The sequence below is a fragment of the Tetrao urogallus genome, assembly GCF_951394365.1.
Source record: "Tetrao urogallus genome assembly, chromosome: 1".
Taxonomy (NCBI): Eukaryota; Metazoa; Chordata; class Aves; order Galliformes; family Phasianidae; genus Tetrao; species Tetrao urogallus.
This window is the reverse complement of record NC_136813.1, coordinates 3,709,604-3,723,441: the sequence shown is the minus strand read 5'-3', so window position 1 is coordinate 3,723,441 and position 13,838 is coordinate 3,709,604. Positions and strand designations below refer to the sequence as shown.

The following is a 13,838-nucleotide window of genomic DNA, read 5'->3' as shown; positions in this document are numbered from 1 at the left end:
TCTTTTTGCATCAAGATCATGAAAGATGCTCCTTGTGCATCTTATTTGCACAGACACCACAGAGGGCTTCTGTGAAGTGAATCTTTCTCCCCGTTTTGATCCTTCTCTCTTTGTACCTAACTTATATTTCCAGGAGGACAGAGTTACTCTCAGCTTCTCCCATGGAAAAAGAAATTGAGTCAGCCCATCTCTCCCTCCATTTCTGCCTCTCTTCCGTTACTGGCAGATCTAGGGCATTCTTAGCTTACACATCCCAGCAGTGTGGGTTAAACCTGTGCCTTACTTTGCCCAAACACGTAGAGCAATGCATTCCTGATGTATTTTCTCCAGAATATTCCATGTGTCAGTGAATGTAGCTGGATGTAAAGAGCTCATGTTCTTTACGTAATTTGGTTTATAATTGGGTTTGGATAACGATAAAGAGAGAGGAAATTATTGTGAGCAAGTTACCCTTTCTGCCTGCAGCATTTGCTTGGCTTGTGGAAAATCTGTCAGCAAAACTATCTGCCATTGAGACTTGATTTCCAGTTACCAAACTTGCAGTATCTTTAACTGACCCTTTTTTTCTGTTGGCATGATTCTGTTCATCAGTTCTGGTGAAAATTAGTGGGAATTCTGATTTCAGAACTGTCATAGGAGTAGGGAAACATTGCTGCAAATAAATATTGTGATATTTGCAAAATGCAATGAAAACACTCGAGGTGCAAGTCCTTTGCACACTGGGCTGTTATTCTTCCTTAATACTGGAACAGTGGAGCTGTGTTGGATCTATGCCAGTGAAGGCATTAAAAAAAATCCTCCAATTTGTATAAAGTTGCTTTTGTGCAAAACTCCCTTCTGACTGAAATGCAGTGTTGCAACAACGCAGAAGTGCTTTGAGAGCTCAGCATTTTCACTTTGCATGTAGCTGAAGCACAGGAAAACATAGGGTTCTTGCCATACCAAATGTAAGTTTTTGGTTTCTATTCCAAGCAGTATTACTGGGAAGTCTGACATCACACTACACGTTGGCATGGTCTTGGGGAAATGCTTCCTTAATTTTCCAGTGCAACACTTGGCCAGAACATTTAATTGTTATTCCTTTCACAGTTATCTCAAAGGCTTTTTTTTTTTCTCTTGCAGAATTTCCTACAATGAAGCAGTGGAAATTTTGAAACAGGCTTCTCAAACTTTCACTTTTAAGCCAGAGGTAGGTAGTTGTCTGGGTGTTTGTCCCTATGCCTGTTGGTGCACACAGCCAGTCTGAGCACTTTAGGTCTCAGGGACCTTTCCCTCTTTATGCAAGCAGTGCTAAGTGTGTTCTAGTTTCATTAATGGTCATCTTAAGAAGCTTATTTCAATAGTCTTCAAATAAAGGAATTGTATTTAGGTAGCACCAAAACTTTAAGTACCAAAACTTTAACAAGGGTTGATAAGTCAAAACCACGTCAAAATACCATGCATCATACATGTAGGCAAAGGGAATCCCTTGTCTTTCCAAAGGCTAGTTGTCATCTGGGAAAGAGAATCATGTAATAGTCTTACAAACAGTGTTAGATTATGACTTTCTGCAAACTGTATTTTGCCCAATTTCGAACATACGTGGCAGCGTTGAGAGCATTTGTGTTTGTGCTTATCTCCAGTGTAACAATTAGTCTTAACCTCACTCTGCTATTTTAAGGAAAATAATCCTCTGCCTGAAGACATCTTCATAGCTGGTTGGGTAGCTGTCTGGTCTCTGTGAGCAAGTGGGTGTCAAACCTTGAATCCTGTGTGTGAATATAGCCACAAATCGTGCTAGCAGTGCTGCTGCACAAATCATTACCGTTTTTTTCTGATGCAAAGGAGATTTATCAGCTGACTACATAAGAACAGAGATTTGGAAGGAACCACCTCAGTCAAATCTGTACTATCTAAATCTGAAACAGCAAACTCAGCATATTTTCAGATGAGGAGAGCCTGCAGAATGTATTTCCCTTCTTCTTTTCCATTCTCTCTGCATACTTTGCACATCCTGTGGTGGGCTGGAGATCTCTAGTCAAAAGCCACAGCATTTATAACATGGAAGAAAGCAGGAAAAGCAAAGGACATTGCAAATGTCCAATGCTTCCAATAAAAAATTGTTTGATAGGATGCTGAGTTTTTTTTAAATGAGAATGCTGAAGTCAGTCTGGCTGAGTAAGCCAATTTTGGATAAGTTCCTATTTCCCTGAAGCTATGTGGTGAGAACTCCAAGTGGTTGGTTTGTTTGTTTTGGTTTTGTATTGTTTTCTGTTTTGATATCAGATATTTGGGCTTGATGCAAGGACGATCAGGCCCTGTTCCATGGAAGTTAAGCCGTGTTATTTTCATTACTTTGCTCTGCCCTAATACCTGTGGAACATTGTGTACTTAGCATATTTTCCCAGTAGGTTGTGTGAACTCAGAAGTTAATGTTCATGTTTTTGTGTTAGTCAAAAGTGTGCCACTCTATGCAGGGATTTTGCTTGGTGTCTTGCTGCAGGTGAGGTACACAAAAGCAAGATACTAGGTTGCTTTTGTTCTCTTTACAGTGGGGCTGTGACCTCCAAACAGAACATGAGAAGTACCTGGTGAAGCACTGTGGTGAGGTTCCTGTATTTGTGATTAACTACCCCTACGACCTCAAACCTTTCTACATGCGGGACAATGAAGATGGACCTCAACATACAGTGAGTCCATGGGTCACAATTCCCCCTCCTTTTCATTGAGGTGTGTGTCTTAGCTTAAAAGTAAGTAGAACCATAGAATGTCCCGAATTGGAAGGGACCCATAAAGATCATCTTGTCCAACTCAAAGATGGCTTTCTGCTGGTCCTCTAGTCTTGAAGGCCAAGGTAAGACATGGCCATCATGTAGGTAATCCTGCCCAGTCTTCTTTCTGTTACAGAAGAAATCCCAGAGCAGGAGTAGCAGGAGGAAAATACAGGAGATAGGTAGCATGAAGTATTTGTTTAAAACCTTTAAGGCATATTTGCCATAGTTTGTTTTTTTTTCTCCCAAGTGTGTATCTGTACTACTAGTTAAGTGCCTAGAATTGTATGGGTTCAGGCAACCCATGATTCCCCAGTCATCCAAATCTACCATGAAATCCTCAAATAGCAGATGGACACTAGAAATAAACTTCTTCCACAAGTCTTTTGCTTTGAAAGTATGATTTTTCCAATTAAACCGAGACCAGTCTGAATCAGTGCTTCTACTAAAAAGTGTGACTTCTACTGCCATTTACTGCTCTTGCTTCACTTGCTTTAATTTCGGTATCTGACGAGCTGTAGAAAAGTAACCCTGCAGAACAAAACGGGGAAGAAAATCAACCCAAACCAATAGCACAGATGATAGCACTGTGTTCCTAATGCACTTCAATACTGCCAGCTGCATTTCTGCTATAGACTGTATGGCCTAACTTAAATTAGTTTTCTCCTTTTTAAGGTTGCAGCTGTTGATCTTCTAGTACCAGGAATAGGGGAGTTGTGTGGAGGCAGCTTGAGAGAGGAGCGACTTCCCTTCTTGGAATCACGCTTACAGAGGTACAGAAAACCTGCAGGTGCCAGGTGACCAGCCTGGCCACAAGTGTGTTCAGGCAGCCCTCAGTGCCTGCAAGGCAGGACTGGAAGGGCAACTGTTTGTCTGTTGTCTTTTGAGATACCTATTTATCTGAGTAAGCAATTGCTAACCAGTGGAGGAGGTCTTGTCCTTCTGCTGTAGGCATGTGAAGTGCCACTCGGCTTCAGCTCACTGCAGAAGAGGGGAGGGGAGCAGCCTTAGCTCTGTGGGGACTGTCTGAGACAGATTCTCATCAAGGCACTTCATCCTTGAGCCCTTCAGTCACAACTTTTGTGTCTGAGAGTTGACTGTGAAGGTGAAAGTTGTGTAGCCAGAGCTTAAGTACTTTTGTTACCATGTTGTGCAACGGAGGAACTGCAGCTGGGAAGCTTTGCCTAGCTGTGGTACAGTTGACTTCAGTAACTGTATTTCATAGAATACTGTTCTTTGCTAAGAGTTTTGTGGAAGGCTTCATTGGAAAGAGCTGAAACTTGTACTGAAGTCATATGGCCTTGTTGGCAGTTTTTTTCCCTACTGCGTTGTTCTGACTCGTGAGGCTTAGGGTAATTTTAGGCTAAATTCAGTGTCAGAACATCAGAGCTGTTATTTCGTTAACAGCAATTGACTTTAGAGATGGGGTAAATCTCCATCTCTAGATGGAGACAATCTAGACAATTACTCCCTGGATCCAGTCTGAATTTTCAAAATAACTTTTCGTAACTCATCTGAGTCCATTTGTACTATTTGTACACTTGTTACAAAGCAGTTTTGGAGGAGAATTAATCCCAGAGTAACGTAATTTATACATTGGGAATGAATCCATCACTTAAATCAGCCAGTTGGTCACGGTGATGTATCTCATCAGTGGAGAAATGCAAAATCCATTTCAGCATAATGAAAAAAGATAGGGCAATTAAAATCACTGCAAGATTGGTTCACAGTTCGTGGTGTAGGATGGTGTCACACCCTGCAAGGCTTCACTGTGCATGCTGTCGCTTTCATTGTGAACTCTCCAGACAGAACCATGCTTCAGCTGAAGCAAAGTGCACTTGACATTTCTACCCATAGAATCCAGAGTCCACAGCCTTCCAGGTGTGGGACTGGAGGAGGGATCTTTGTAAGGGTCAAAGCCAGACTTTTTTTGTGTGACAGGAAAGTCACAGGAAGTGTTTTGAGCTACAAATGATGTATCTTCAGTGACCTCAGACTATAGCTCTGCACTTAAGATGAACTGGAAAAATAACACCACGTGTTTCTCTGTTTTGAGTCCTCAGGATCTGATCTGCTGGACCAAAATATTTTGTTAATGCCTTTAAATTCTACTTCCTGCAGTCCCAGCACAAACAAGACAGAGATAACTGGATTCTTGTCTCCTTATGCACGCTTCTTACAGTAAATCTAAAAGTTCTGGTCAAGGATTGCTGCATTGTGCTGGAGATCAGAGAAATGTTCTCATTTTGCCTACAGAAATTTTTGTTTGTGTTGAGAGGAATGGGAAGAAAAAAATCAACTTTGTGCTGTTTCTGCTAGGGTTGGAAAAGGGTGGAGGATCTACTGGTGGCAATTAAGAAAAGATGTCTTCATTAAATTGCTTTACAGAAGCTACTTTTATTTAATAGTTGAGTATGTCTTCCTTTTATTTCCTGCCTTTCCTTTTTCAACTCAGTTTAGTCTGGAGACCCTCCCTTTCCTCATAACATTGTTTTCCAGGCAAGTGCTGCATATGCAGCTCCATGTTCCTTTATTTATGAGGTTTTTTCTTCTTGTTCCACAGATTAGGACTCACAGATGCCTACCAATGGTAAGACTGTTTCTTATTTTGCTGTATTTCTTCTGAGGTTCCTTAAACAACTGTTTCATTTTTTCATGCAGTTCTTGAGGGGGACGTTTCTTGGCCCAGCTGCATGGCCATCACTGCCAGTCTCAATGGAACAGCCAGTTCACTTCAACAAAGTTAATCTAATGCTACTTACTTTATCTTCCCAATTTGTCTGTGGACAGCACAGGTCATTCCTTTCAGGATTGCATAAAGTGGATTAATTTACAACTCATCAGTGATACTAAGTCATCAAATTGTGTTCCAAATTGAATAGATTCTGGCCACCATCACATGAGATAAACAGGTTGCAGAACCACAAGCAATTTGTGACCTTTAACAGCTCTGTGAATGACTCCCTTTGCAATTGACAGAGCAACTGGGTTGAAAAATCTTCCCTAACAAAGCTGTTGAAGCAATTAAAACTGTCCTGCTAAGGAGACAGAACAACCTTTGAATTAACGATTTAGCCCATTAAAATGACAAGATTTTAGTGCTCCTCTTGACAAGTGTTTCTTGGTATGTGCTTTGTCAAAGCTACTGAGAGGTTGATAGTATGGAGAATTTTAAATTTAGAAGAGTGTATTCAAATGCTCTTTAGTATTTGGATTGGCCATTAGGGAGACTGCCTTGAAGAATGCAGTGGTAGTGAGGATTCTTACACTCTCCTCTGAGTATGAACTCACTTTGAAACAGGCCAGTGCCTGGCAGTTCTTTATATCATCCATTTGCAAACAAGGTGAATGAAATGTCTTCCTTTATTATTTGCATTTATGGGTCAGAATGCACTGTATCACTTCATCTAACCCAAAGCAGAGGGTCAGAATTTCTTTCTGTAATTTCTCTGAGCCTGTAGCTTCTGTTTACAGGAAATATTTTTAGACAGGCATACAGGTTAACTGTCTGTGTTCCCAGGCAAAGCTGCTGGTAGAAAGCTGTTAACATGCCCAGTGTATCTTATAGACCAAGCAGCCTGTGTAAGGGAGTAGCAGTCGAGTTGAACCTTTTTAGCCTACTCTGTTTCTTAGTTGTCCCTTTGAAGCTTATGTGGAATACTCAGAAGAATCCCAGGGCCCTTTGTGGTACTTGTGATGGTTGTTTTTACTCCTGACTCTGACCAGCACCTGATATCCTAGGTGAGCATAGTCAGCAACTCTTACATACATAGATAATTAAATATTGGGTCTTCTGGAGAGGAAAGCGTGACCAAGGCTGATCAGGTGTATGGTTAGATGTTGAGATAAAGCCTTAGGAAGTCTGATGCTCAGTAGCAGGGAGCCTTTCAGCATTGCTAAAATAGCTCAGCCCTGTCTTATGCCCCCCACGAGAAACACTGCCCATCACCCATTTTCGGTTTCATGTCATGTGAAGCTGTCCTGTAATCTCATTTGGGAGACTCTCTTCTCCCCTTTTTCCTCCATTCCACTGAAGTGATGCAGCTTCCCATAGGAGACTGAAAATGTTTTTGCCCCTTGCACAGTTTGATGTGCTGGGAAGCTGCAGGATTAGAATATGCCAGGTAACTTCTGGAATCCAGTCCACATTCTGCCAGTGAAGAGGTAGTTATGTTGCCAGCATCCTTCTCAGAGGAGATGGCAGGAGAGACTGAAATTAATCTCCTCCATTTTAATGAACGAATTTAGTCTCCAAAGCTGGCACACAAACTCTTTGGAGAACAGCTGAGTCATTTCTTTTGAAGTATATTTGCTAACTTTTGAATGGACAGCTATATGAGATGTCCCTTTGGAAATCCCTTAGATAATGCCCTATCTCCACTTCTGATTGTTTTCTTCTGTGTTTTGGGACACACTGTTTCTTCAATGGCTTGAAGAGTTCCTTACTTGTGGAGGAGTCATTGATCAAAGAGGCAACCAACAATCTGTAGATAAAGGAATATGGCCAACCCCCTCTCAGTCTTCTTCAGTTCAATACAGCTTTCCTGTTGTGCAGGTTCCTTTCCATAAATAGTAAGAGGTGGGGAAGTACTTGGCTTGACTTTGGAGTAATTTTATCTTATTTTCACACTCCTTCCTTTGAACTGTAGACAGAGCTCAGTGCTGTAGATGCTGATTTTGGCTAGACTGAGAGACATCTATGAAATTGAGGTGGGAAAGTCAGGAGATCAGAGTTTACTCTGGGAAGTCACTTGCTGCCTTTGTGCCTCTTTCCTGCTGTTCTCTGCCAGTGTAGGCTGTTAGCTCCAGAGGGCAGATTGTGAATTCTGTGACCATGGGGTACTGAATATATTGTGTTATAAATGGACTGTAAATCCAGCTCATATCAGTGGTTTCCACTGAACACTCTGAACGCCTTCTTTTGTGGATTACCAAAACATTGTAGCAGAGCAGAATTTGCATGATACCAAAGATAGCATTTTACCCAGCATTAGAACCCAGAATCATGGAGTTGTTTGAGTTGGAAGGGACCTTTAAAGGTCATCTAGTCCAACTCCCTGCAGAGAACAGGGGACACCTACAGCTCAGTCATTTCCACAGAGCCTGTTACAGACTGATCTTGTGTGTCTCCAAGGATGGGGATTCACCACATCTCTGGACAAGCAGTTCCAGTGCCTCACTAGTGGTGCTTGCATGTTTATTTCCTAAAACATTCAATAGAACTGATCCTTCATATGCTAACCCATTTCACTGCTAGTTTTTTGTTACCCATATTTTTTCCTTAGTATATTTCTTTTCTTCCAGTAAAATATTCAGCTCTGGGGATGACAGTGTCTTTGTTCTCCCAGCCTTACTTTTTTCTGACTGGCAGCAGAGGCTTCAGTATTACAAGATGGTTATATGACAGATCAAGATTATATTTGTTTTGAAAGGAGACTAAAAAGCATACGTTCTGTTTTACAAACGATCACTGAGAATGCACTGATCTTCACAGTGCCTTGCTGTGCATCACAGGATTTGGTGATGGTGACACAAGGATATAGGTTTTGAAAAGGATGAAAGGAAATGCTTTTCTAACTTGGCACGTAACAAGCTCATGGAATTCACTGCCAGGGGATGTTGTTGCAGCACATATTTTAGTAAGATTCAAATCTCAGAACTACCAGTCCTCCAAGTCCAGAACATGAACAATGAAGATAGCAGGGGTCATGGAAACTTACTTCCCCCATTGGAATAACGTTGCACATTCCCTCAGTTGCCAATGGAAGTCTCAGCCGTCCTCTGAAGCACAAGCTGCTGGGAGAAATAGCTAGACTAGTTTGAGAGTGTTTTCTGAGGTGAGAAACATACAATGTGTGGAGATTATTGAGTGAAGGAAACCTCAGGAAACATTTTCCAGCCTAAAGGGATTTTTCTGTTAATCTGCAGGAAGTTATTCTTTCTTTCATCTGAGAAGAACGGAAAATTTCTCAATTCCTTCACTTTTTCTAAGTGCAGACATCAGGAAGGATTCACAGGCACGTTTAATTCAATGGACTTTTTCTATTAACTTTAATGGGCTTTGTTTTGGTTCTTTTGCCAGAATGGCTTCTCAGAGTGCTCTGAGATCCATAGATGAAAGCCTTGGATAAGCAAGGGTAGAATTTATTATTATTGTCCATCTGGAAGGAGCAGAGTTATTTAATCTTTATGATGACTTTATAAACTGCATTGCCACCAAAGAGGAATGAAAGCGCTAGGCAGAGTCTGACTGACGTCACCTGCAATATCTGTGCTGTTATTTCAACTCCCAGTTGCTGCTAGAGTTGCCACCAGCTGGTTTGCTAATTCTTCTCAGAACTGCTGAGTCGGTGCAGGTTAACCTGCCACGGGCAGCACCCATATCACCCACATCCCTCAGCTTTATGAGGCCCTTTATATTTTACAAGTCACCACCCTCAGCATTAGATTTGCTCATCATCTTCTTCACAAAGCTGCTAAGCAGGGTTTTCTGGAGGCAGTTCCCAGTATGTAAGTGGAAACTCAGTGCTAGGAAGAGGTAAGAAGTTCTGCTTTTGATTTTACTTGTTAGGCAGTGGAGTGGAGGAAGAAAGTCTCTTGAGGAAAAACAAAAAAAAAAGAAGAAGAAAAAACCCCAAAACATTGTACTGCTTGTAATAAGTGGCTTCCCAAATTTCAACTCTTGTTAATGAACCACAAGAAAAAAAGTGGTATGGTACAAACTGTCAAACTGTGTGAACAAGTGTATAGTTCAAGATGTGTGTTTATATGCATTGATATCTATATGCTTTCATATATATATTTCAGCATAATTTTGTATTTGCATTGAGGTTTAGTTGCTTTTTTTGTAAACTGGGCTGATGAAACACTCATACATGGGGATGAGAAGCATGCAGTGTATGTGCAGTCACACAGACCCTTTGTAGTGCATTCATACATCACAACTTTGTGGGCTCAGGAGGCTCAGGAGCGGCCCCATGAAAGAGCAGACCCACTGAGCTGATTTTCACTCCTGTTAAAACATAATTGTTGGTGACAGTTTATATCTGTAAACACAGTTCTTGCATATCATGTCACATGAAATCAGGAGGGGAGAGGGGGAGCTGAGCCATCTTAATGTTGTTGACACCCACATAGTTGGAATAGCTGCTCCAAACTAGGCAGCTGGCTTTTCTGTACACAACAGGTACCGTTCTCCAAACTGCGATGTCTTGTTGCAGATCTCATTTTTGGAGAAGAAATGTACAGGATTTTTTGCTGACTTGCTGTGGGAGTGAATAAATCAGTCTGTGAAAATGATTTGGGAGGGCTGGGAAGGGGGGAAAAGGTGACCAAAAAGCCATTATAATTACCCTAAGAAAAAAATAACACTCAGGAGGAATCTTCAGCAGACAAGAAGATGTATTTGAGCCAAGAAAATGACTTCTTAAGGAATTACTGGAAATGAAATGACTCGGCCTATTGAAAAGATGACTGGACAGAAGATGAAAATTTATTGTAGGGCAATTGCCTGGCAAGAGCTGAACAAACCCAAGCAGGGGACTCTGACAGTGGGAATGTTTTGTGTTGCTGTAGGAACCTGGGCTTGTGCTTCTATTAGGGATATATTTAAAAACTTTGGTGCTCTCAGTGCATGTAGAGCTATTGATGTTAAAGTTGTACTTTGTACCCAAATGAGTTCTTGCTCCTAAACAAAGCAGGCTGTAGCATATTGGCAAGGCACAGCACTGCTGGTTTACATTTGCACCTGGGGCTTCTTGCTAATACAGTTCTGCCTGTCAGGGAGCGCCACCGCTTCGTGCCCCTCTTCAGTGCTGGCTGTGTTGGCAGGAATCCACAGTGGTTAGGGTCAAAGGGAAGTAATTAAGATGGAAAGCGAAACGCCAGATAAAAAAGCTCTCTCTAATTACATCAGCATAAATGTGCTGCAAATGTAACTGTCTGTTTAAATTACAGGTACCTAGACCTGCGAAAATTTGGCTCTGTTCCTCATGGAGGCTTCGGGATGGGGTTTGAACGCTACCTGCAGTACATCCTGGGTGTTGACAACATCAAAGATGTTATTCCTTTCCCCAGGTTTCCTCACTCCTGTCTGCTGTAGCTCAGCAGTGTGAAAACTGCCCGTGTGACCACGTGTATATAATATTGGCGTATGACTGAGTGCATTGTAGAGGAAAATTGAGAGAAACGTTGTATTGGGGAAGCTCTCAGTAAATTGGATACTGCCTAACTGAAAATAATATATGTTCTTGTGAGATAATAGAAGCATGCTTGCAGTTAATGTGACAGCAGTTCACATCTTTGGTGCGTTTTGGGAGCATTAATAAATCCCACTTAACCAAAGAGTTAAGATTCCCATGAGCACAAACGATGGCAGTCCCGAATAAGTATTGTTCAGAGGTAGTGGGGGTTTGATGTGAAATATTCATAAGGAGGTGTGACCTGAAATGGACTGAGAGCCAGGTCTGTTGTGAGGCTTTAGTAGGCTTTAATTAAATGCCTGCGCAGTGCTTTGAAGGTTGAGGATTGTAAAATTGCAGAGTATTGTCCCTGCTGTGATGTACTTGCTCTTACGAAATGACAACTGTATAAAGCGTGGTTCTCCCCACCCTGAGTTAAAAGCAAATACTGTTTACGTTGGAAAAATCAGCCAAACCTAGCAAGGAGAAATGTCACCCTGAAACTGCTGGAGTGAATTAGGTGAACGATGTTTGATTTTGTGAATCATCAATAAAGATGTACACTGGGTTGTTTTGTAACTCTTCATGCTTCCTTATATTGTTATAAAACCGTGGCACTCGGCATCACAGCGTTTCCTCCAGTCTCCAGTAGATGTTTCTTTCTGCATATACACAAATTACTTACACAGCTTCTGCAGGAGATACCTGTTCTGTGTGCTCAAACAACCACATTTTCATAGCAGAAACGTTCAGTCACATCCCTGTCTCTGAAGGCAACGTGCAGTTTTCTGGTGTTCGTCCTTGTTGCTTTGCTTTTTTTTTTTTGGTGTTAAATATAAATATGTGATGTGTTCATCTGGCCCAAACAGTTTTGTGTGTATTTTGAAACAACCACCATCCACTGCCAGCCATTGCATGTGTATTAAGTAATTGCTTATCTCTGTAGGATCTGAACTCCATGCAGTCTTTAATGGGTTTGTGCTCTCAGCCTCCCTGCCAGGTAAAGAAATATTCATTTCTGTTTTGAAAACAGGATTAAGGGCAGATCAAGTGACTTGCCCAAGGCAATTGGAAACCAGTGGTTTATTTGGGACTTGAACTGAGGGTTTCCAGCATCCCTTTTCCCTTCTAAATTATCACAATCCAGCAAATTGTCATTTGCATAGTGCTTACTACTCTGTAGTCCAAGATGTCTGCAGTAAAAACAATTTATATAAAGAGAAAAAGCAAGGTAACAGCCTTATTGCTAATGAACCCCATGTAAACTGGCACACTGAACGTGAAGTGGCTGCAGAACAGCCCCAAAGACTTTTCCTCCAAGCAAATGAAAGAGATTTAAAGATAGTAATCAAATAGCATTGCGCTGGTAACGTTGCAGGCACATTTTCTCCGCAGTAGGGCTCTGTAATGCTGCACCTGCAGTATCTAAAAATACATGTTTATGTTATGTGGCACCTGCCACGTTTTGGTTTGGTTCATGGCTGGGACTCCTCCTTATCACGATCATACACCACAAGGTCATTGCTTTGGGGTGCTTGGTGCATGCGCTGGGACATCTCCTGCATATCAAGATTGTTGTCATATTTCTTTTTGGTTAGGCAGGCGTTAACTGTGCACTTGCTGGTTTGTATCTCCTGGTGCTGCCTCAGTTCACAGAATCATCACAGAATCCTTAGAGTTGTTAACTGTGATTCCATGAGTGGGTTCCAGCACCTGCCTTCCCTTTGAAACCACCACTTCCTACGTAGGGCACCCAAATATCTTCATGCATTCGAACTATCTCCTCCTTTAATGAGTTATCTTAAATGCCATCGCTGGAACACTCGCAGCAGAAAGATACAGAAAGAGTGCATGTGCCAATTGCCCCATCCATACGATGTTCCTAAATAACATGCAGTCAGCAAGTGTGCCCATTGAGATCTTCAGTCCTTGAGTCTGTCACAGTCGCCATAAAGGAGTGTTTGAACCAGAAGCTCACATGCTGACAGCAAAACCATCTCCTGTCCACTCAGCATTTGTCCCCGCAGCAGCTGCAGGGTGGCAGTGTTGATTTTGGCATCAGCAGGCTGTTGTCAGCAGGAGGTGGGTGATCAGGCAGCGAAATGCCAGATCTGATGGGCAGGGTGGGGCTAATGAGCGACAGGTGAAAAACAAGGTGTAGAAAAGAAGACAATGGAAGGTGCCAGTAAGTCAGAAGGTGATATGGGACGATGCACAAGTCAGGGCAGGGATGGAAGGAGTGTTTTAAATAGGCTTGTGGAGTGGTTATCGAGGCCTTATATGAGCTGACAGCTTGTGAGAACTGAAGACTGATGTGATCCACCCTTTGTTCTTTGTCTTGAAAGAGGTTGTTGCAGGACAGATCAAGGTTGAACCTTTCATTCTGTTGATAGGTAAGCATGTGAAGTGATGTCAGGGGGGGTTGGTTTTTTGTTGTTGTTGTTGTTGTCCTGGTTGTAGCCCTTGCAGAAAGGCAGAAATTGAAGAGAAGCATAGCAAGAGTGAAGTGTGGATGGCGATTCTTGTGATTGCAACTACGTGTCCAAGACGAGCAGCTTCCCTAGTTGTGTGCGTGTGCTTCTGTTTGATTCAAGGCTCTTGGTGAGTTGGCAGAGCTGACCTGGTGGGCATTGCCCTTGGATCAAAAAGCTCATTCCAGGTGCAGAACTCATTCCAGTTTGGCAGAATGGCAGGAGAACAGGGTTGTCCCCACCAGAGCTGATTGGTCAGGTTCAAAAAGGGGGGAAAAAAGGGTTGTGCAGGCTTGGAAGCAGCCTGCAACGTGCACCATTTTGCCTAGAGGGGAGACAGAGAAGGTAGAGTCTAAGACCTGTGTGCAATGATACCTTTTAGGCTTAACACCCCAGTGGTGTTCTTGTAAGAAGCTTGTTTAATGGATACCCAGCAA

The 13,838-nt window shown here is 42.1% G+C and overlaps 1 protein-coding gene across 2 annotated transcripts in view; it reads left to right on the top strand.

The window, feature by feature from the left end:
• NARS2 (asparaginyl-tRNA synthetase 2, mitochondrial) overlaps nt 1–10,851 on the top strand; it is a gene marked incomplete at both ends in the record, with an annotated part of 50,328 nt that extends 39,477 nt beyond the window's left edge. For both annotated transcript variants that reach the window (XM_079549348.1, XM_079549347.1), the window contains 5 exons: nt 1,123–1,189; nt 2,532–2,669; nt 3,426–3,523; nt 5,314–5,340; nt 10,707–10,851. In XM_079549348.1, the coding sequence (XP_079405474.1) occupies nt 1,123–1,189; nt 2,532–2,669; nt 3,426–3,523; nt 5,314–5,340; nt 10,707–10,851 (475 nt within the window). The remainder of the gene's footprint in view (nt 1–1,122; nt 1,190–2,531; nt 2,670–3,425; nt 3,524–5,313; nt 5,341–10,706) is intronic.
• Nucleotides 10,852–13,838: the final 2,987 nt, after the last annotated feature.